Source organism: Peromyscus maniculatus, chromosome 16 (genome assembly GCF_049852395.1).
Source record: "Peromyscus maniculatus bairdii isolate BWxNUB_F1_BW_parent chromosome 16, HU_Pman_BW_mat_3.1, whole genome shotgun sequence".
Taxonomy (NCBI): domain Eukaryota; kingdom Metazoa; phylum Chordata; class Mammalia; order Rodentia; family Cricetidae; genus Peromyscus; species Peromyscus maniculatus.
In genome coordinates this window covers 44,514,783-44,538,105 of record NC_134867.1, presented here as the reverse complement: position 1 = coordinate 44,538,105, position 23,323 = coordinate 44,514,783, and the positions used below count along the sequence as shown (strand labels likewise).

The 23,323-nt window shown below is 38.1% G+C and overlaps 2 protein-coding genes across 7 annotated transcripts in view; one reads left to right on the top strand and one right to left on the bottom strand.

The window, feature by feature from the left end:
• The window catches only part of Vta1 (vesicle trafficking 1), a 56,878-nt gene extending 38,741 nt beyond the window's left edge, over positions 1-18,137 (bottom strand). Inside the window, exons 1-2 of one of the 6 annotated variants that reach the window (XM_076552711.1) lie at positions 17,945-18,083; positions 16,998-17,231 (exon numbers count right to left, since the gene is read on the bottom strand). Coding sequence is in view for 1 of the 6 variants with exons in the window: in XM_006976667.4 (XP_006976729.1) it covers positions 17,945-18,056 (112 nt within the window). In the remaining 5 variants the exon portion in view is untranslated. Of the gene's footprint in view, positions 1-13,037; positions 13,140-16,997; positions 17,554-17,708; positions 17,831-17,944 lie in introns of those variants that run through there. The other 5 variants (XM_015995579.3, XM_076552709.1, XM_006976667.4 and 2 more) reach the window with 5 other exon arrangements.
• Positions 17,655-23,323, top strand: part of Nmbr (neuromedin B receptor) — a 58,013-nt gene continuing 52,344 nt past the window's right edge. The window contains exon 1 of the mRNA XM_042262252.2: positions 17,655-17,793. The gene's annotated coding sequence lies outside the window, so the exon portion shown is untranslated. The remainder of the gene's footprint in view (positions 17,794-23,323) is intronic.

Sequence of the window (23,323 nt, the reverse complement as noted above, 5' to 3'; positions counted from 1 at the left end):
GTATCATTATACAGTTACTTCTGCACTTATAATCTATGCAATAGCTTGGATTTCACAAAAGCTGATATTAAACATTAACCTGTGTCAATCTGGGGACTGAAAGTGGCATCTCACTGCATTTCCTAAAGACATTACAATTTCCTAGGTATCTTGGTACTCTACTTTATGAATTAGGACCGCTATCAAAATTAAAATCTTCTACTAAACTGATTTTCTTTGTAACAAACTGGCTTAAAGAACTATTGTTTTTGGTTTTTCTTCAGGGTGGGGAGGAAGTGTTTGAGACTAAAACCAAGATATCATGTTAGATGAACATGGTGTCAATGAACTATAATCCCAGTCTATATAGTTCTTTACTTGAGATCAGATAGACAGAATTCTTTCTCACCCAAAGACCCAATATTCCCTCCCCCTGAATCAGCCGTATTCTTTAGAAACTTGTCCAGGACTTTATCCAGGATGAACTTGAAAGAATTATGACCACTTCTTTGATGAGCTAGTCCATATCTTCTTCCAGGGTTTGCTTACATTTCTTCTTAAAAGTCTATGACACAAGCTCTTCAGATAGAAATATGTTAGCTACAAATACTATGGGCACTTTTAAATTTTTGGAATGTTTCAAAATAGAAGTGAAAAATACTTATATTTGTTGACATTTCCCCACCAAATGAACCTAAGCATGGGAAATTTTTTTTTTTTTTTTTTTTTTTGGTTTTTCGAGACAGGGTTTCTCTGTGTAGCTTTGCGCCTTTCCTGGAGCTCACTTGGTAGCCCAGGCTGGCCTTGAACTCACAGAGATCCGCCTGGCTCTGCCTCCCGAGTGCTGGGATTAAAGGCGTGCGCCACCACCGCCCAGCAGGCATGGGAAATTTTTATCTATAAACACTCAAAATTCACCTAGATGATTATTCTGGTTTTCTTATGGCTTAATTTTCCAGATTTAACTCTGTCTTGTATGTCTTGTATCCCATCTTCAAGTAACATACTTAAAAATCACTTAACACATCATCTTTTCTTTTTCTAGTGTTTTGTGATTTTTTTTTTTAAATATACTTTACTTTGTATACTTTCTGCCTATTTGACTTTGTTGAAATCTTGAATGAAATGCCAAGGTAAATATTACATGATAATATCTTCAAATGACATCTGTTTTTTTGTCTCTTAAATTTAGTCTGTGTTTTACATTATTTCCAAGCTTTCCCAAAGTACATTAAGTATTCTTGCTCTTATTTTTAAGAGGAAGGCTTCCGAAAGGGAAGAAAGCGGTTCCACGCAAGGGCCCACACCAGGCTGCTCACACCTCTCCCAACAGTCACCACCCTCAGCTATACTAAAATGGAAGCATTTCATACGAACGTGAGCATGGGTCAGCAAAACAGCTGGATGGACTGTGGAAGATAATATAAGCATATCTAATGACATTTTAATCTCAATCTTCTAAAATATCTACCTTTATATAGTTTACATAAAATTAGCACAACAATATGTAGTTAATAAATTATAGACTTAATATATTGGAGATTGGTGTTCAACACATAGTTTTAGTTCACAAGGACAGAGGAAAAAAGCATCAAACTGAACTCCAATTCTTTCAGCTATCAAATATTTCCTGCCCCCATCTAGACAAGCTCTTCTCCACATGCTGCTTCATAAGCAGCACCTACCCAGTGTTCCCTTCCTGCTGTGTCCTAACCCAAACCTGCCCTCACTTCAGGAGGTCAGGACTGCAGTCCTCAGGGAATCTTTTGTTTGATTTCCTCACAGCCCACCTATCTTGGGATTTACAAGTCACCTTGATGAGTTCTGCTGTTATCTAACTGTAACGGTTTTCCAGCATCTTCCCAATGCTCTCAGGCTGCTCGTGTCCTCTGCCACCCAATGTCATAGTACCTGCAATGGCCTGTGGATCTCAGGGTCTTTCCTTGTCTATCTCTCATACTTCTGAAACTCTCTTGGTTACATGAATAGTACTGTAGCAGCGAATGCTAGGGGCCTTCTCATATGCCTGTTTTCCATCTTTTTGCTATCCAGATATGTGTACAAAGATTACATTTTTGCAACATTCAAAACCAAAGAATGGCCTTGCATAATAACTAACACTAACTTTGCAGAACCAGAAACTGCTGGGAGAGACTTTAGTAAAGTCTCCTTACAACCATCAGTGGCAGGGAAAGATCTCACCTTCTTCATCTCGTCCTTGCCATCTAGAACACTGCTACTCAGTAACTCAACTCTAGAATTCACCTTGGACTATATGCAACCTTTGTGGTGTGCTGGTTGCTAGCTCTGAAACTCCATGCGCTTGGGGTCCTGTAATTTCAGAGAGATGTTCACTGACATGTGTACTGCTAACAAGCCTTTCTTTTAAACAGGGGAGCAAATCCTGGATTATTAGTTTGGATTTTCGGCAATAAGCAAGCGAATCTAAATCTAATGTAAATAAAGTGACAAGTTTACTGACCTCTATAATGTTATGTGTTCTGCTCACACACTGCCATTCTACAAATGAATCACCAGTGCAAGCTAATGTACAGCGGAAGTAAGTCGATTAAGCACTAACTCTGTGAATGCAACAGTCTGTTCTTCTAACATTTAACCATATGCACAACTCCAAGCTTCTAGGTCATAAATTATAATGTCATCTTTCAGCTATCCCTATAACCAGATTTATTTTACAATGTATTTTCTTTTTGCTTTTTGAGATAAGAGTATTGCTATGAATCTCAGGCTGGCCTGGGACTCACTATGTAGCCTAATGCTAGCTTTATGCTTGCAAGTATCTGCTATGTTTCAGCCTCCCAACTGCTGGGGCTAGACAGCTAGCTGTATCACCATGTCTGTTGTGGTTTGAATGAGAATGTTTCCATAGGCTAAAGTATTTTAATATGTGGTTCTCAGTTGGTGGACTGTTTGGGAAGGATGAAGAGGTGTAACGTTGTTGGAGAAGTTGTGGCCTTGTTGGAGAAAGTATGTCACCGGGGGCAGGCTTTAAGGTTTCAAAAGCTAACACCATTCCCAATTTTTCTCTCTGCCTCCAACTTGCTAATAAGATGTAAGCTCTCAGCTACTACTTCATCACCATGCTTACATGTCTGCTGCACCCCCTTCTGACCCCCCCCACCACCATGCTGGTGTTCATGGATTTACCTTCTGAAACTGTTAAGTAAGCTCTCAATTAAATGCTTTCTAAGTTGCTTTGTCGTAGTATCTCTTCACAGCAATAGAACAGTAACTCAGATCTACTGTCTATAATATATTATTCTATGTGACTGTACTTCTACCTGTAAGTCGTTTTATTATAGCCCTCAGATATAAATTTAACTACCCTTTTTCTCTATGTCTGCATCTAAGCAGCACAGACTGCTGGCAAACTGTCATAATTATGAATACAATTATTAGTCTCAAATAAACTTAATATGTATTTTCCCAAAATGCCAAGTTTTATTTTAAACATACTTCAATCTCTTTACAACAAGTCTATCTACAAGTATACACAAAAATTAGCACACATTAATTAACTGATCACTATGGAAACACTGGGCAATACAACATGATAATGTGAGGCAAGACACATTTCTGTTTGCCTTTTCTTATCTTCTCTCACAGTAATGGACAGTGGACATTATCTTAGGTCTACCATTCAAGAACAGTTAGCTATTTAGAAGACCAACTTGGGGGACAAGTGGCTATTTGACATAGTTAAAAGCCCAGGTAGAGAAGGAGTGAGGTTGATTGCTAGACTTACTTTGTCTTCTATAACAGCCTCAGAGCAACTACTGGAAAATTAAACCAGCACTTTCTTGCTACCATATGTGATTTCTTGTCATGTAAAACATTTTAGCCCCTTATGAGTTTCTTCAGCTTCTGCTGTTTACAATGTATAGATAAATGTATATCTATTTTCTCTGAAGCAAAGGTAAAATTGTTTACACTTCAGTGTAGCCACAACCACTATCATCCTCATTCTTCAGAAACACTTGAAATACAGTGTAATAATGTTCATGGGCATGACCTAAATTCTGTCTCCTTCATTTGTATATAAATTACTCTATATTAGAAAGACATTATTATATAATAAGATCCTTAACAAGAATTAGATCTTCTCAGATTCTGATTTGACATTTATGTATTGGTTATGTGTTGGGAGATTATGATTACACTGTGATCCCAGAGTTTGCATTTGCATTAATTAAATAAAATCAACCTTGGGTCAGGAAGTGGAACCAGCAACTAGCTGACAGAAAGTAATCATAAAGAGTCATTGGGAGTCCAGAAAACAGATAGAGAGATGCACAGGAAGTAGTAGGGAGGTCCTTTTTGGTTTGGAGATAGAAGAGATGCTCTCTTTCTGAGACACCAGCAAAGAGGGAAGGTCAGATAGCTGCTCCTCAACTTCTCTGAGCTAACAGGTTTTCACCCCAGCCTCTGACTCCTGAGTCTTTACTGGTAAACAGAATGATAGAGATTTAGTTAAAAACTACATTTGGTGGAGGCAGCAGGGATAGAAGCCCTGCCCAGCTACTGCCTGAGAAGCCAGCCAATAGCTGCGGAGCTGCAGCTACTGGCTGAAACAGCAGTAGATTCAGGAGCAGCCACAGTGCTGGTGATAAAACAACAGTTATGTGGTTTACAATTTCAAGTTTGGAAAGTGTAATAGGAGATACATTCTCTAATACTAATAAAAATAAGACCTTAAATCTCTTTATGAAAATTAGAAAATACCTTTTGTCATATGGATGGAAAAAAAAGGATCACTTTCATACAGAGCTTTCTGAGACAAGCAATTCATTATAGAAACAGAAATATGATGAAAATTAGTACGTAACACAGCAAATGTCTATTGAGATCTATTAAACAAATGCATGTGTAGCTAAAGTTACCTACAAGAAAATATTTATTTCATATTGGAATTTGTTTTAGGAATGGAATGGATAGTTTTTAATTTTTTTAAGATTATAATATAATTACACCATTTTCCCACTTCCATGTACACCTCCACCCCAACTCTTTTTCAAATTCATGGTCTTTTTTTGTTTGTTTTTATGAATAAATATTATTTGATGATGAGTAATGAGGTATATTTGTAAAAGGATTAAGTACTTTCCAAACCAACTTGAATTTAATGTGAGGCATTCAGGAAACAAACATTCACTAATCATGAAGGTATGCATTATTCAAAGTTCCACAGACTATGAAAATAAATGTTTTTAACAGATCTTGCTTATCCAAGAGAAATGTAAAAATGTCTAACATGTAAATACAAAATTTTACACACACACATACACACACACACACACACACACACACACACACACACACACACCAGAGGTTTTATTATATTAAAAGAGCACAGCATTGAAATACTATGTATACATTGATGTTTAAAAGTAAAACTTATTTCAAAAGATAAAACTGAAAATACTACACTGTTTTAAGTATGTTATAAATACCTGCTATATGGTCAGTATTATCCTTTGTGAAGCAACTTCTGAGTCAAACACTGAATTACACTGCACAGTTTTATAGCAGGTATATTTTACTACTTTCCAAAGTAAAATAACAGTAACAATCTCCTCCCCTGCCACTATACACAGGTTGACCACAGATCAAATCAAAACAAAACAAGGAACAAGGAAGGCAGAATAAATGAATGTCTACTAAAAGGTATGCATTCACCCTTTATCAAACAAGCATTCTGGAGCTCCTGTCATGATACAACTACTTTAAGAAAAAATTACTCTTACTTCCTACTAAAAGATGAAATGAAAATTGACCTACGAATCAGTATCTCTAGGTTTTTTAATATTTATAAGTCAGTCAATACTCCCACTTCCATTATGGACACTAGTATTGTGTTGATACACAGCAGACACTACATGACAACTGATTGTTAAAATGAACCATAAGCTGAGCCAGGTGGAGCAGGTCAGTACTCTATGATACTTTTAAAGCTGGAGCAAGAGGACTGTCAGGTCCAAGGCTGGCCTCTGAAACAGTGATTTCAAGGCCTTCTTAGGCAATTTAGGAAAAAATCTTGAACAGAGTACATGAAGCAAGTTTCCTCCATGATATCTAGAGAAAAGACCCAAGCATGGAACACCTAAGATCAGCCCAGCATTCTGCATGGAAACACACTCTAAACTCAGGGGAAGGACAACAGTTCCGAGCAAGGACAATATGTTCTCTGGTTGATTAGGAAAATAAAAGTTTTTTTAATTATTTTTTTATCATTTTATTTATTTATCTATTATTTGTTTTTACTTATTATCTCTCCTCAGGGAGAACAAGGCAGTTATAAGGTGAAGGCTAGAGTCATGACTGGGAGGAAGCTAAGAGAAAGAAGTCCACTGATCTGCACAGGTAAACACAGCTGAAGTTTGATCAAACACTACTACAGGTATGTGCATGGGAAAACTCCACAAGGCCAAAGAATGCACAAGGGCTATGTGTCTACCTCTTCCTAAGCATACACACAGTGCTAGAATACATTCATGTTCCAAAAAGAACATGGAGAGTCCTGGCTATTTACGCAGGATATTCAGTAGACTCCCAAACCATACTTTAGCAGTGAGACTAACCTGTTCCTAGAGAAAGGCTCTTTTAAGCATACTCTCCAAAGGCTATTTTATCCACGCTCCCCAAAGAGCTAGAAGTAATAATGGCGACAAACAACACCGGAAAACAAACCAAAGAACAAAGCACAAAGGGATCCAAAGAACCACTAATACCTTGAATGCTGTCCAGATTAAATCTTTTCAAAGTGTCCTATGTCCAAGCAAAAGTTACTAACCATGTTGGTGTGAAAGTGTGATGCATAAAGCAATAAGCCAACAATTCAAGCAGATCAAGCAATGATAAAAGGATGTGAATATCAGATGACAGTCAAATACCAGGAAACTAATTAATATAAAAGTATTTACAGAAAACTGGGTAAAAAGAGAAAGGAAAAATGTACCTAAAGGAACTCAAATGTAACACCTAGAAATAATCATCCAAAGTGAAAAATTCACTTGATGAATAATAGTACAGTATAAACATAGAAGAAGAAGGAGGAGGAGGAGGAGGAGGAGAAGAAGAAGATGAAGAAGAAATGGTTAGTGAGCTTCAGAAATAGCCATAGAAACCACTCAAAATAAACCTGGGGGAAAACAATCTCAAGAAAAGAAGAAAAATAAACAACTTAAAAACCAGCCTCTAGAGGTCCAGGAAAATGTCAAGCGTCTAGCTTACATGTGACCAGATTTCCAAATGAAAGGAGCTAGCCAAAAAGGTGTCAAAAAACAAGGTGAAGAAAAAAACAAACTGTCAAGTTCAGTGTACAGCAAGTGCAAATGCATCTTTCAAAAGGAAAGCCCAGGATAAAAGCCCATCTCCTCACAGCAGAGGCTGAGACAATCTCAGCATCAAACTGAGGAAGAAATGACAGAGTTCTCAGAGAGAAAAGACAACACCATCAGATTTAAAGCTTAGGCTACAAAGGAAAGAAAAATTATGAAAATGATATTCATGTGGTCAAATATATGAGAGATTAGTTTCTCATTTTATAAAAATTTAAAACAGAATAATTAAAAAGTAAAAATATATTAGAGGGTATATGACTTATATACGAACACAATACATACCAACTATAGGCAAAAGGCAGGAAAAAACAATAAATACTTCATGTGTAAAGTTTTATATCTATGACAGCAGATTTTGATGCCTTAATGCAAACTTTACAATAACAATAATAAATTAGAGAAATATTAATCTCACATTGGAAACATTGGAAGAATGACAGAACCCTTAAACAAACAAATACACAAAAACAAATTCTTGAGGGCACTAGGAGATGGCTTAGTGGTCGAGAGCACTCTAGCTGTTCTTGCAGAGCATCTGGGTTCTAGACCAGCACCTACATGGAAGATCACAATTCTCTGTCATTCCCATTTCAAGTGAATCAATGCCCTCTTCTGGCCTCTGCAGGGACTGCATGCATATGGTGCACAGACAAATATGCAGGTAAAAAAACACTCAGACAGACAGACAGACAGACAGACAGACAGACACACACACACACACACACACACACACACACACACACACACACACACACTCCAATTATCTACCAAAGAGGCAGAAAAGGAAACAAAAACCAGAAAAATCAAATACAACACTCATAGTATGGATTTCTCTGGGAAGGGGAAATACAAGAGATCTGGGTAAACTAGAGGTGGGGGTGGGGGGATGGGAAATGAGGGATCTGGTTAGGCAGGTTGGGGGTGAGACAGAGCAGGAGAGTAATGAAAGACAAGTCTGCAGGGGTGGGAGTATTTCCAGGGTTAGGGAGAAACCTGGTGCCAGGAATCCAGAAGGATGACCCCAGCTAAGATGCCTAGCAATAGTGGAGAGGGTGTCTGAACTGGCTTTCCCCTGTAATCAGATTGGTGAATACCTTAAGTATCACTAGAGAGCTTTCATCCAGTAACTGGTGGAAACAAATGAAAGATCCACAGCCACGCACTGGGCCAAGCGTGGGGAATCCTGTTGACAAGAGGGAGGAAGGACTGTACAAGCCAGGGGGATCAATGCACAAGGGAACCCACAAAACCAACTAACCTGGGCTCATAGGAGCTCACAGATTCTGGACTGACAATTAGGGAGCCTGCATGGGACCAACCTAGGCCATCTACATATGTGTGACAGTTGTGCAGCTTGGTCTATTTAAGGAACTCCTAGCAGTGGGATCAGAGCCTGCCCCTAAATGCCTGAGCTGGCTTTTGGGAAACTATTCCTCATACTGGGTTGCCTGGCCCAGCCTTAATACGCAGTTTTACTCAACTTGACATGCCATGCTTTGTTGATACCCTGCTCCTTTATGAAACATGAGGAGGAGTGGATGGGGGTGGGGGGGAGGGTAAGCAGAGAGAGTGAACTGGAGGAAAGGAGGGAAGGGAACTGTGGTCGGGATGTAAAATAAATGAAAAAATTGTATTAATTCAAACAAAAAGAGTAACTTGAGCTATATTCTTTGTGACGGACACCCCCCCCAAAAAAAAAGAAAAAAAAAGGAGAAAAAAAAAGATTAACTTAAATTTAAGCACATTAATAATCACATTAAACAAACAATTTACTCCAATTAAAAGGCTAAGATTGTTGTCTGAGTAAAAATATAGGACTCAAGAATATACTGTCTTCAGGACTTTGCAGAACATGAGATAATCTTTGCTATCTATATATCCAGGGAATTAATATTCAGGATATACAGATTATTACTACAAAACAAAATAATAATCTAAGAAATAAATGAACAAATATGTATTATTCAAAATAACACGAGTCAATGAATACATGAAAAAAAATTTCAGCATGTTTAGCCATTATGGAAATGCAAATCCAAACTACATTGAGATTTCATCTTAAACCAATCAGAATGGCTAAAACAAAAATCAATAAATGCTGGTATGTATGAGAGGCACATTCATACATTGTTGAGTGGGTATGTAAATTAGTATAACCATCATAAAAATCAGGATGGAGCTTCCTCAAAACCCAGAACTACCATGTGATCTACCTACACCATTCTCAACTACACACTCAAGCAATAAGACCAGCTTAGTAGAGAGATACCTGTATATGTGTATTTAGACACTATTCACAATAGGCAAGTTATATGACGAACAGGTATCATCAACAAGTAGGTAAAATGTGTCATACACACACAAAATGGAGTTTTATCCATCCATAAAGAAGGAAATCATATCATTGAAAGAAAAATGGAAAGCCAGTGAAGCAAGCCAACTCAGAAGGGCAAATAGCACATTTTCTCTGTGGAAGCCGGGGGAAAATGAGAAAAACAACATTAAAGGGGAAAGGAGACTACTGTGAAAGAGAAAGGGGAGGAGGGAGAAGAGGGAAGGAAAGGTGATGGGGTGGGTACCATCAACTACATGATGCATGCAAACATCACAACAGCCCACTATTCATACAACATTAAAAATAAATTTTACAAGTGAAGCAATTTGTCCAAGGTCATGTAACCAAATAACAGGTTAGGATTTTACTTAGGTACAGTCCGGCTGGAGTCTCCTAACCTTGAATCTCTCTAGCTCTCACAGCACACAGGTACACATCATTGTATATGTGCTATGTATATGCAACCACAAATTATATATACTAGAGTATATATTTCTTCATACTTACTTCTTTTTTATAGTATGTTGTAGGTATTTTCTGTAATAAATGTAACTATCATTTCCACAGTGATATAACATTCTATCAGCCCACCATAAAGGACTTAAATGATAAATTCTAGATTTATCCTTTGAGCATATCATAAAAATCACTGCTAAAAATAGCTTTATGTTGGACACTTTTATACTACCATTGTCTCCTTTATGCACATTTTACTCAACTGGACTACCATGTTAAAAATGTATTATTTGTTCTCTTCACATAGTGACTATTTCACTATAAAATCTTAATCTGGTAGGAATCCTTGATATATCATGGATCATCATCATCATCATAGGCATAATCAAGCATTTTCCCCTCAAAAGAACTGAAGCCTAAAAAGGTAAGGTGGCAAGCTACAGAAGATAGCAGGTGTGAATCAGAACACAGCTTTACATTTTAGTTACTTCAGGCAGATGTTACCTATAATTAGTATAAGTGGGAAGCCATGTGATTCTTTATTCTTTCGTATGTTTTCCAAATTGTCTAACATAAACATGCCATTATTCTGACTAATGTTTCTCAAAGGTGACAAAACAATACTGTACTGCTTCCAGAGGGAGCAGGAAAAATGGGTGTGGGGTTATTGTGAATGCATGTGCACATGAACACCAGAGGGCAATACTGGGTGTCTTCCTCACTTTAGAGCCAGTGTCTCTAACTGAACCTGGAACTTGCTGATTAGCTAGACTGGCTAGCCAACCAGCTTCAGAGAACAACCTGTTGCTGCATTCTGAGAGCGGGGATTACAGAGGAATGGTGTCATGTCTGACTTTTACATAGGTGTTTGGAATCAAAATCAGGTGGTCATGTTTGATGGTAATAAGCACTTGATGACTGAGCCATCTTCCCAACATCAGTTTTACTCTAAAAATTTGTATTTGTTGATGCAGTGTCTGGGGGAACTGTTGCCACTTACAACAATGCTTTTCTAAAATGCCCTGCACAGTCCTGACAACAAAGATTTGCCCTTCCATGATTTCCAGCACTGTTTCCAAAAGGAAACAATAACAGAGTCTTAATAAACAAAGCTTCCCCTCCAAAAAACAAACAAACAAAAAAACTAAACAACAAAAACACCTGTTAAGGCTTAGGATAAAAAACAAAAGTAATCCTAACAGCTAAATGAAGCTTTTGAGTGAAGGCAGGAACTTCGCAAACATGCTATGGAGAACTATTATATATAATACTGTTCTATTAAAAAAGGATTCGGGCTTTCACCTTTGAGCAGTCAAATGTAACTATTTTGAAAAGCAAGCTTAACAAAGAGGCTTAAATTATCTGGGCTAGCAAAGAAGGAAGTGAAAGGTAAGGGGTGCTATTTGGTTGCACAGCTCCATTCAAGAGATCACAGGTTCTTTTTTGTTGTTGTTGTTGTTGTTTTCTGAAGAGTTCTATATAACCAAAGAAGAGCATTCAAATGACTATATTAATAAAACAAAATATGGATGTCCATATACTTTCACAAACAAAAATAATGGGATTCTAATGCATAAAGTAAAAAGTGATCATTCTGTGTATTACTGCTAACCTGTCATGTCAGTACAGTATCCTGAGTTGGCCTATAATAATAATAATAAAAAATTCAGACAAAACCATGCCCCCAATTTATCATTTAAGTTCTGAAACCATAAAGATAACAATATTCTTCCCACTGGTTTAAACTTATCTAACTAAAAATCCCTTTTTCTGTGTGATTAAGAACAAATTAATAGTAGGCAATGTATCTTTAATGCTAATTTCCAGGTACTTTATCATCATTAGCAAAGAAAACCAACATTTTTGGTATTTAAGTTAAACATTTCTGCTTTTATGTGCTATATCATATCTGACAGAAACAGTTATATGTATTCACAACTTCCTGAGGAACTACTTAATCTTTCTGTGATCACATAAACAAACAAGGTCTCAAGAACATGTTTTCATGGTCACTAAAGGTCTATGGCTTTACAATGCCACCCCCTAGAGGAATCTTTAAAAGCCAAATTAGAAAGTTTATACTTCAGTTACAGTGAACTTAAAAAAAAAAAAAAAAAGATCTTTCTGAATTTAGCCTACAGCACCAAATCTGGCACTGTCAAAAATTGTTATCATATAGTTTTGTTAGAGGGAACTCAAATATTTTCTGGCTTTATTAAAGAAAAGGGGGAATGTAGTCAGACTTGCTCATTGGGACTGCCAGTCTGCAAATAATGACATGGAGACTTATTAATGACGAAAGCTTGGCCTTTAGCTTAGGTTTCTTTCCAACTAGCTCTTATAACTTAAATCAACCCATATTTTTAATCTACATTCTTCTGCGTGGCCGGTTACCTCATCTCCATACTGTATGTCCCGCTACCCCTGTGTCTCACTGGCGAATCCACCTTTCTTCTCCCCAGAGTCCTCTCTAGCAGGAAGTCACGCCTATTCTCTCCTGCCTAGCTATGGGTTGTTCAGCTCTTTATTACACCAACCACAATAACACATCTTCACACAGTGTACTAATATCTCCAAACATCCCCAAACAGGGGAGGAGCTTAGAACTACAGGGTTAGGAGCAGAAAGCCTAACCTTCATTTCCTTCCTACTTAAGTCTCTCCCCAGATTATGTCCTTACCTTTTTGTTAATTACTTATCACTGACAACTTTTTCATTCAACATTTCTCCTCTCCACCTGTCATTCAGGTGTTGGTTCTAGCAACAGAGGACCACAAATGGCTACAAGAGCAAATGCCCCTAAAGAAAGATTATTGTAAATGCCAAGAGTTACATAAGCTTTAGTTGTCTGTCAATTTCTGTGATTAACTGTGTGGTCATAGTTCTCCTCTAAGGACCACTGTTACCTTAATATTCAAGTCAATCCAGTAAATGCTCTTTTGGTATCAAATTATCTCTGGTGGCACAGTAACTGAATGAAGAAAAGCAAGCCTCCCCGAGTCCACAGTCTAGAAGAGAAGACAGGCAAATGAGCAGGTAGCCAGAAGAAAGCCACAGAAAACACAAGGAGGACTAAGAAGATGAACCTAAAACCAAGGGCCCAATGGCTACCAGGAACAACACTGACATTTAAGCTACGACCTTAAGGATAAGAATGGAGTGTGGCTGGGTGGTGAGCACTGGGAGGCAGAGCCAGGCAGATCTCTGTGAGTTCAAGGTCAGCCTGGGCTACAGAGTGAGTTCCAGGAAAGGCACAAAGCTACACAGAGAAACCCTGTATCAAACAACAACAACAAAAACAAACAACCAAACAAACAAAAAACAAAAAACCCCACAACAAAACAACAACAAAAAAATGGAGTGTGTGATGAGAGAAGAAGTCATGGAGCAGAACAGAGGCTGCAAGGCATAGAGACGAGAGCAAGTCAGTTAAGCTCCAGGAGGCGAAGGCAACTCAGTTTCATCAGAACTACAAAATATGACTCAAAATCCAATCTGGAGACACCATGCCATTGAAGACACTGCTATTTTCTCTGAATAACATTTGAACTCCATGTGCCTTTTGTTTTTGTTTTTTGTTTTCAATGGCTTTATTTGTTATAATACTAAAAAAACCCAACTTACACAAAGGGGAAAAGCAATCAAAAGGAAAAATACCACACACATTCAAACACTTCGTTGCTTATGAATACATACAAAATTGTTTTTTTCTGAGACAGGGTTTCTCTGTGTAGCCCAGACTGTCCTGGAACTCGCTCTGTAGACCAGGCTGACCTCAAACTCACAGACATCTGCCTGCTTTGCCTCCCAAGTGCTGGGATTAAAGGTGTGCACCACCACTGACTGGTTCAAGATAGTCCTACATTTTTGTATAATTATTCAGCTTATAAAATGCACTTTGTAATTTTTGAACAATTATATAATTTTCTACCAGTGAAGACACTTACCATTTTCATAGTATCTATTTGTATATTTGTGATACATTTACATACACACACACAAAATTTGTGCTTTGAAATTTTATATCTCTCATTTATAGCAAAATGTGTGTAGTATTTGGGCCCCATACATGCTAGGCAAGTACTCTAACATGAGGTATTTCCCTAGCACTATTTCTGAGACAGGTTCTCATGTAGCCCAGGTTGGCCTTGGACTCTTGATCCTCTTGCCTCTACTTCCTGAATACTAGGATTACAGATGTATGCCATGATGCTCAGCAAACTTGAGAATGGAAAGATCTTCCTGCATTTTGCATTAACTACAGGACCAGAGCTAGCAGTGTCCAGAATACTTCACACAGTGTCTGTTATTTATAGGGACTTACATATTTTCTGTCTTTATTAAAGAAAAAAAAACTACATCATACATACTTCATGGAATTCTGCTTAAAGCTCTTACAATATTTGTGATTATTTCCTAAACACAAGTTTCCCCAAACTGGAACCACTCCTATATATATATACATATATATATACATACATATATATATATATATATAAACATTTTCCCAAAGTGCTTTCTAAAACTTTGTGCCAAATCTCTCAGCTGTGTCAGTCAAGATTTTGGTACACTCATCTATACTAAATTCAATTTTTACATTAAAAAATAATATACTTTGGATTTCATATTCTTAGAAACTCCTACCTACAATGATATCTGTACTAGGGATTGGATCCAGGTAAAGACAGAGAGTTTCGTTTAATAAATATTTTGTACACAGAGACCACAGATAATCTTTTTTTTTTTTTTTTTTGTGCACATATCTGCTTCTCTATGCAGTCATGTATGGAAGCAGGGATCAATGTTGGGTGTTTTCCTCTGTTGCTTTCCACCTTATTTTCTGAGACAAGGTCTCTCATTGAACCTGAAGTTCATCCCCACTGGCTAGGCTGGCTGGCAGTAAGCTGCTGGTATCTACCTGTCTGACCTCTCCAGACTCGTGCTATTGTGACCTCTCTTTCTTGTGGGCGCTGTGAACTCAATTTTCCTGTCTGGAGAGCACGCGTGTCACCCACTGAGTGATCTCTCCAGCACTCATCTCTCCAGCCTGGACATAAATTTATATATTCCAACAGCTTGAAGCACGAAACAATGTTTCTCAGTATGAAATTTTCTACTCCTGCCATCATGATGGCAGTAAAAGCCTTTTGAATTATACAGCATACAGGGTGTGTGTGTGTGGGGGGGGTAATAAATCTAATTTAAAATGTTTAAAGATAAACTCAGTAATAAGAAACTACCAGAAATGGTCAGGCAGAATTAAAAACAAACAATACCAGAAATAAGAAATAAAAGTTGAAGTCGACTCAATGGATGTGTTAAGCAACGGAACACCTGGAGGCTAAGACAGGCCTTATGGAGTTACACAACATAACAGAGATAAGATAGCTGAAAGAATTAAGAGAAGAAAGCTAAAGGGAAAAGAATAACATATACGTAACAAAAACTTCACAATAGCTATAACAAGGAAGCAGCAACAAGGTAATTTTCTATAATTGATAAAAGACTCATTTACAGCCGGGCTGTGGTGGTGCACGCCTTTAATCTCAGCACTCGGGAGGCAGAGGCAGGCGGGTCTCTGTGAGTTCGAGGCCAGCCTGGGCTACCAAGTGAGTTCCAGGAAAGGCGCAAAGCTACACAAGAGAAACCCTGTCTTGAAAAAAACAAAAAAAAAAAAAAAAAAAAAGACTCATTTACAGTCATAATCCCAAATTAAAACCAAATCCCAAGTGAGGACACAGAAGAAATCAAGGCCTAGAAAACTAGAATGTATCCTAGAAACTGAAAGACAATTTACATTAAGCAGTTTGGAAAAAGAACTTCTTGAAGAAAAGACAGACCATGAACTGGAGAAAATACCTGCAATACATGTAACAAAGGATTAGTATATATTATTAGAAAAAAGACAGTTCAATAGAGGCATGGGCAAAACAACAAAAGGTCAGTTCAAAAGGAAACCACATGTTTAATTAACATATGAATAGCTGTTGACCTTCATTAAAACTCAGAGAACTGCAACTATCACTTCAAAGAGACAGCATCCACAGTCACCAAATTAGCAAAAACTAAAAACTTTAGTAACACCAAATGTGAGTACATTAGTATGTTCCCATCATTCCTTAAACTCTGTATGGACATCATTTACAATATTATATACAGGTCTCATAACAAAAAACTATTACAGCCAAATGGACTTGTCATAAAATGCCTATTCATGACTCGAGGGAGAAGGATTCCACTTAAATTGAAATAGGCGTGAAAACCAGATGGCAGCAGGGTCAAAGGTGAAGGGTGAGGACAAGAGTGGACTCCCACTTCAAGTTCACCTCAAAGGTGGAGTGATGAGGCTCAATTTTAGGGGTCTGTCATGGGAAACACTTCTCTTAGTTTTTTTTTTTTTCTTTTTAATTTTGTATGTTTAAACAAAGGAAATGGGGACAATTTTAGACACAAAGGGAAGGAACGGATCCTGGGTAGTCACAAAGGTGCACAGTTACTAGGTGCATGAATAAAGATTCGCTCAGAGGGGGAACAAAGGGCCCTATTTCAGTTCCGAGACATTGCTTCTTTGTTCATGTACCAGCTTCTCTCTGGCTCTACACCCAGTATCCCAGCTCCTCTTTTAAACTTGCTTCTGGACCTTCAGACTTTTATTCCATCTGAAGGTATATTCCTCCCCAAATATGCATGAACTAATGGCTTCGACTGTCAATTCAGCCAAGTACCCTCTGAACAAAGGAAAATGAAACCCCCTCTACCCTGTTCTGGTACTTCTGTTCCCTTTCCCGATTTACTTTATAGATTTTGCATGAGTACTGTCTCAGCAACCTCCTCTCATTAGTACTACGAACGGCTTTTGGCAGTACCTAGGAAAGCCCGGCACCAGGTAAAAAGGCTCAATGATTACATGCTGCACGGGTGATTATTAGGGCTTGGTTGAGGAAGTTAAAAGAGCAAGCACGATGAAAACAATACTCTTCAGTTTTGACAAAGATGAAGTGCAGTCATCTCATGGCTTGCGGGAGAGGTTGCATTTCAAATCTTAAATCACGCGGAGTTTGGCAGCGATGGGGCGAGGTGTGTGATGACACCCGTGCACACTGGAGAAAGGAGGCACACGGAGAGAAAGGGAAGGGATGAGCTGGTGCAGACTTTTGCTAACAACGTCCCTGCAATGTTCTCAGCAGAGGACGAATCATACTGAGTTTCTCTATTCTGCAAGTTCTTCAGGGGCTCCGAGTAGTACAGTCATTTCTTGCAACAAAGATACGAGCATAAAATTCAAAACACACTTTCCATAAAACTACTACTAGCCCTCACCCGCTTTACCAGCTCTAAAAGCCCGAACCAAGTCAGACCCGTTTTCCCTTTGGCGGTGGGGCACATAGACAATCGCAAACCGCGACAACTGTCAACGAAACTTCTCAACTTTTCGTCCGCTCCGGACGACAAAGGAAGAGAGGGGCATGGAACCCTGACGTCAAGAGCAGTCGAACGCAAGTGCTGAGCAGCCGATACACCGCGAAGTCCACCTTCCTTCCCATCGCGGGGGGCGCGGGGGACGGACGGACACCCACCCCATCTCTAAGGCTCGACTGACTCCCCAGGCAGCTTTCGTGGCTACCCAGAAGACCCGGGAGGAGTGTGCAGACCACTCAGGGGGTCAGTTCCGAGGCTTGGCAGAGGTGGGGGGCCCTCGGGTGCTTCCCGGGGAGGGCCAGAGGTCAAGCAAGGCTCGGGGGTTTAAAGCCAGGGGGCGGGGCGGGGCGTGGGCTCGGGCACGGGGGGCGGGCGGCGGCTCGGAGGGACTCACAGTAGTAGGCCACCACGGGGTCCCGCTTGTCGTGCTCCTGCGCCGTTCGCAAGTGATGCTGTATGCTCTTAAACTGCGCGGGCAGCGGCGGCAGCGGGGCCAGCGCGGCCATCTCCCCTCGCGGAAGCACCACCACTTCCTACTCGCCGGCCACAAACACGCTTCCGCTTCCGCCTCCGAGCGCGGCCACGCCCGCCCGCGCTTCCGTTGCTCAGCCGCTTGGTCGGCTTGGCGGCGGCGACGGATGCCGGGAGGAGTCAGACTTAGCTGCCTGGGTCCAGGCGGTGGGGAACGCAGATCACGTGAAGGCTCCCCGCGTCGCACGCGGCACCAGCGCTCTCTGCTGGTAAGAAAAGGAGAAGCGTCTTTATTTAACTTTTTGCTTTTCTTTTCTTTCTTTTTTTTTTTTTGGTATGGAACAAAAGGAAGGAGAAGAAAGGGGAAAAAATAAGAAAGTAGAGTTCATGGACTGGGCGAAAGGAAAATATAACTCTCAGTTCCCCAATCTTAATTTTGAATTGAATTATATTTGAATTATATTAACTATTTCATCTAGCACTCCCAAACACGCCCCCCATTTCTGCCTGTCCCTGTCCTGTGTGTGTGTCCTTTGTTGGGGACATTCTAGGCAAGCATTGTTTACCACTAAGCTAGATTCTCAGCTTTCAACTCTCTCCCATTTTCCCTGCCCCCACTCCGTGTGTGTGTGTGTGTGTGTGTGTGTGTGTGTGTGTGTGTGTGTGACTAAGTTGCCAAAGCAGGCTTTGGACTTAATATCCATTACCTAGAGCTTTCCAGTTAGTAGAGATGACAGCCGTATGCTTGCTGATAGCTCACAGAGCTTTTTTTTTTTTTTTGGAGGGGGGGTTAAATAATTTTAATCAAACAAATGATCACAAAATAAAATTTTATAAGCACTCACACACACAAAAGTACACGTTGCAGCCCTTCTAGAAACTGTAGAGAGAGTGGAAACACGTATGTGGAGGAAGTCTGAACTGTAAAGAGCCATTACTTTTTGGCTTAGAGGCTTTAAATTCTTGCTAGAGAAGTGCTATGTTTAAGTCTTAAATTAAAAATTTGCAAGTTCACATACTGGACTAAACAGTCAGCCCTTTTCAAACTTGAAAGCTAAATATGTGGAAATTAATGAAAATTGAACTAATATTATGTAAGTTTATTATTCATGGAAGATGATGAACATTTGGGAAGTTTTATCCTATTTTAATACTTATCAAGATAGAGTCCTGGATATTTATTCAACACTTTTGACTCAGGTCGTTTTTCAGCATACCTCACCTTTTCTTTCTACAAGTTGATGTTTTTTTGTGCCTCCTTTCCATTCCATGGTAGCATCCTTAAGGAATTACATTTCATTTGTCCCGTTCAGTAATCTCTTCCCCCGTCCCCGCTGCTTGCACTAGTTCTCATTTTTGAGGTTTTACTTTTTTTTTTTTTTTTTTCCCGAGAGAAGGTATCTCTGTGTAACTTTGGCACCTTTCCTAGGACTCATTCTGTAGTCCAGGCTGGCCTCGAACTCACAGAGATCCTCCTGCCTCTGCTTTCCAAGAGTGCTGGGATTAAAGGCATGTGCCACCACCACCCGGCGAGGCTTTATCTTAATTATTTTTTTAATTGAAATCCCAGTACTGCCGAGAACTAAAATCTGAAGCTATAGAATTTCCTAAACCTAAAATTTTGTGATCATTCTCCTCCCAATGACATTGTAGTAGACCTCTCTAGATACTTTATGTGTGTTTTCTACACTTTGTGCTTATATTTATTTTTATATAATTTAATAAATTTAAAGTTAATATATAAAGTAAGGGCCTTAGGGATTTGTCATGGCATTTTCATATATATATATACGATACATATATATGAATCATATATAAATAATGTAATGATATGTATGTATGTAATAAAGCAATGTTAGACTTTGTCAAAAGTCTTTTCTGCATCTATTGAGATGATCTTGTGATTTCTGTCCTTAAGTATATTTATATGGTATATAGCTTTTATTGATTTGCACATGTTGAACCAACATTCTTTTTTTGGGGGATAAAATCATCTTGGCCATTGTTTATGATCTTCTTCATGTGATCTTGAATTGTGGTTGAAAGTATTTTTATTAGAATTTTTGTAGCTATGTCTGTTGCCAATATTGATACATAGTGTTCTTTAGCCTAACCTCATTTTGTACTGGGGTAACAGTGCTGCCCCAGAACGGGTTTGGTAGTGTTGCTTCTCTTCTTATACATGGAAGAGTTTGAGTATTGTTGCTGGCTCTTCTGTAAAGTGTCATTAGAATTCAACAATGCCAGGCACAGTGGTGCACACCATTAATCTCAGAATTCCGGAAGCAGAGGTAAGTGGACCTCTGAGTTCAGGGATAATCTGTCCACAGAGGGAGTTCTGGCTCTACACAGAGAAACCCTGTCTTGGGGCGGGGGGGATTGAATAGTGAATATGACCAGTCCTTTATCTTTATTTGTTCATTTACTTATTTTTGCTTTGTGGAGAAACTTTAAAAAAAAAACGATTGCTTCATTTTTATTCCTAGCTATGAGTCCTTTTAAGTTGTTTATATCCTTTTTATTTAATTTTGGTAAATTATGTATGTCTAGGAAATTCTTTCCCTTAGATTTTTCTAGTCGTTTTCTTTTAATATAAGTTTTTGACGTATTCTCTAATGATTCTGTGGGTTTCACTGGAATCTTCTATAACAACCTTTTCTGCATCTCAATTTTTATTAATTCTAGTTCTCTCTCTCTTCTCTCTCTCTCTCTCTCTCTCTCTCTCTCTCTCTCTCTCTCTCTCTCTCTCTCTCATTAGTTTTACTAGGAGTTTCTCAGTCTTGCGCATCTTTTCGAAGAACCATGTTTTTTTGGGGGTTGATACTGATGGTATTCCTTTAGCCTCTGGTTCACAACCTTCTGCCTTGTCCTTCATTAGTTCTTGCTGCCTACTTCTTTGGGGTTTGGCAGGTTTCTGTTTTCCCCAAAATGTTTGAAGGATACTGCTGGCTTTTTTTTTTTTAATTATTATTATTATTAGCAATCTCCTTGATTTTTTTTTAATGAAGCCACTTATAAGCTTTACATTTCCCAGTAACAATTGTCTTTGTTATATCCCTTAGTTCTGATAAGCTGTGCTTTAATTTTCATTTCATTCCAGTAATTTTAAAATTTTTTCCTTGGTTTGTATAATGATCCACTGCTTCTTCTCAAGTGTATTGTTCAGTCTTTAAATATTTATGCTATTTCTATGGTTTCTTTTGCTGTTGTTTGTAGTTTTATTCTATTATTGTCTTACTAGATACAATGAATTATTTCATTTCTCTAATTTTATTTAGACTTGCTTTAGGGCCTATAATATGTTCTATGATAGATACGGCATTAGATAAAATTTTTTGTAGATGTCTCTTAAGGCCAACTGGTCTGTGATGTGGTTTAACTGTGAATTTTCTTTGTTAATGTTTACTTTGCATGACTTTTCTGAGGATAAAAACAGGGTATTGATATCTGGGGTATTGCACATGTCTGACCCTTAATGTACATTACTGTTTAATTTATGAAATTAGGTACCCAAGTATTCATTGAAATGCCTTGATACATTTACATTTGTTATATCATATTGACTATGTCACTCGACTAGTATATTATAGTGGTCTTCTTTATTAATTATGGTCTGATGTCTATTAGATATCAGAATAGCTACACCAGCCTCGTTTGTTTCGATTTGATAGTTAGACTCTGATTCTTTGAGGCTCAGTCTCAATTTCTGTGCGACTTTGCCAGACATATGCTTCTTAGACGGACTATATAGTTATTAGAGCTCTTTTTTTAAAAAAAAATTTTAAAAAGAAGTCTGTGTATGTGTGTTTGTTCAGTAAGTCAGAGTGTGTGTGAGTGCGTGCATGCGTGTGTGTGTGTGTGTGTGTGTGTGTGTGTGTGTGTGTGTGTGTGTGTTTTGACCACGGAGGTGAGAAGAGTGCAGAGTGCATTGGATCCCCTGGAATTAGAGATACAGGTAGCTGTAAACTGCCTGAAACTTGTGCTTGGAACTAAACTCAGATCTTCTGGAAGAGCAATACCTACTTGTAACTACTGAGTGGTCTTGGCAAATCTTCGATTTTATTCTTTAGTCCAGGCAGCTAGTCTCACCTTTTTAAATGAGTTGAGGTCAGTTGTGTTTCAGTTTGTTGATGAGGATTTGCTAACTTCTATGTTTTTGTTTATCATTTTTCCTGTTAGTTAGGCTATTTTTTATTTTCTTCCCCCCATATTAGAAATAGGGTTTTGTTTGTTTGTTTGTTTGTTTTTGGATTACTGTATTTAAATAATGGAATTTTTCCTTTTGTGAAATTTATGCAGTCATGTGTTTTCTTTTGTGTTCCTTATAACGTTTAGATGCCACCTGCAGATATTTACAAAAAAATTTGCTGAGATTACATTGAATTTATAGATCTATGTGAGGTACCAGAAGTTCTAAGTGATTAAGACTACCAACACAGTTATGGCTAAGACATGCTTTATTTATTTTTCAGGACATTATTTTTATTGTACTTGTCTAGCAAATATTGTGTGAATTTTTTCTATGTATTTCCTGATTTTTTTTAGTCTGTTGTAAATGACAATACTTTCACAAATTTAAATATTTTATTGCTTTAAAGCTATGTTTTTTGATGAATTTCATTATTCTTTTAGGTTTTCTTTTATGTTTTAGAATTTTCTGTGTACTTTTGTATGAGTGCAGATGGCATTTCTTCTTTTCCAATCTGCCTATCTTTTATTTGGTTTTATTGAATTTACTGAAGAGATCATTCAGCATTAATACTTTTTTGTTTGCTCTCTAAATGAATTGCAGTTCAAATTAAGCCAAAACAGTTAAAGTGGAAATGCTTCTCTTTGTCCAGATCATAGAGAAAATTGTTCTTTCTTTTCAATATTACAGGGTATTTTCCAAGATTACTTTATATCCTTTTTTTTTCATCAAATTTAGATAATTCCCTCATTAAGTGAAAAGTTTGTTTTTGTTTATTTCATCAAAAATGACTATTAAATTTAACCAAATACTTTTATTTGCATCTGTTATGATGACTATGTGATTTCTTCTTTCAATATAGTTCAATTACATTAATTGTCTTTTAAGTGTTTAAAAAAAATCTGAAACTGCCAGGAAAAATCCAACCTGGACATCTTCTACCTGTGCAATCATCGCTGGATTATATTTGCTAATATCTTTTTCTAGAAAGCTTCAATAACAAAATTATGCTATGGTTCTCTCTTTAAACAAAATGGGAAATATTTTCTTCTTGTTCCAACACGATCTTGCCTAGAAAACTGGGAGCTTCTTTTGTCTTTCTTCCTAAAGAGA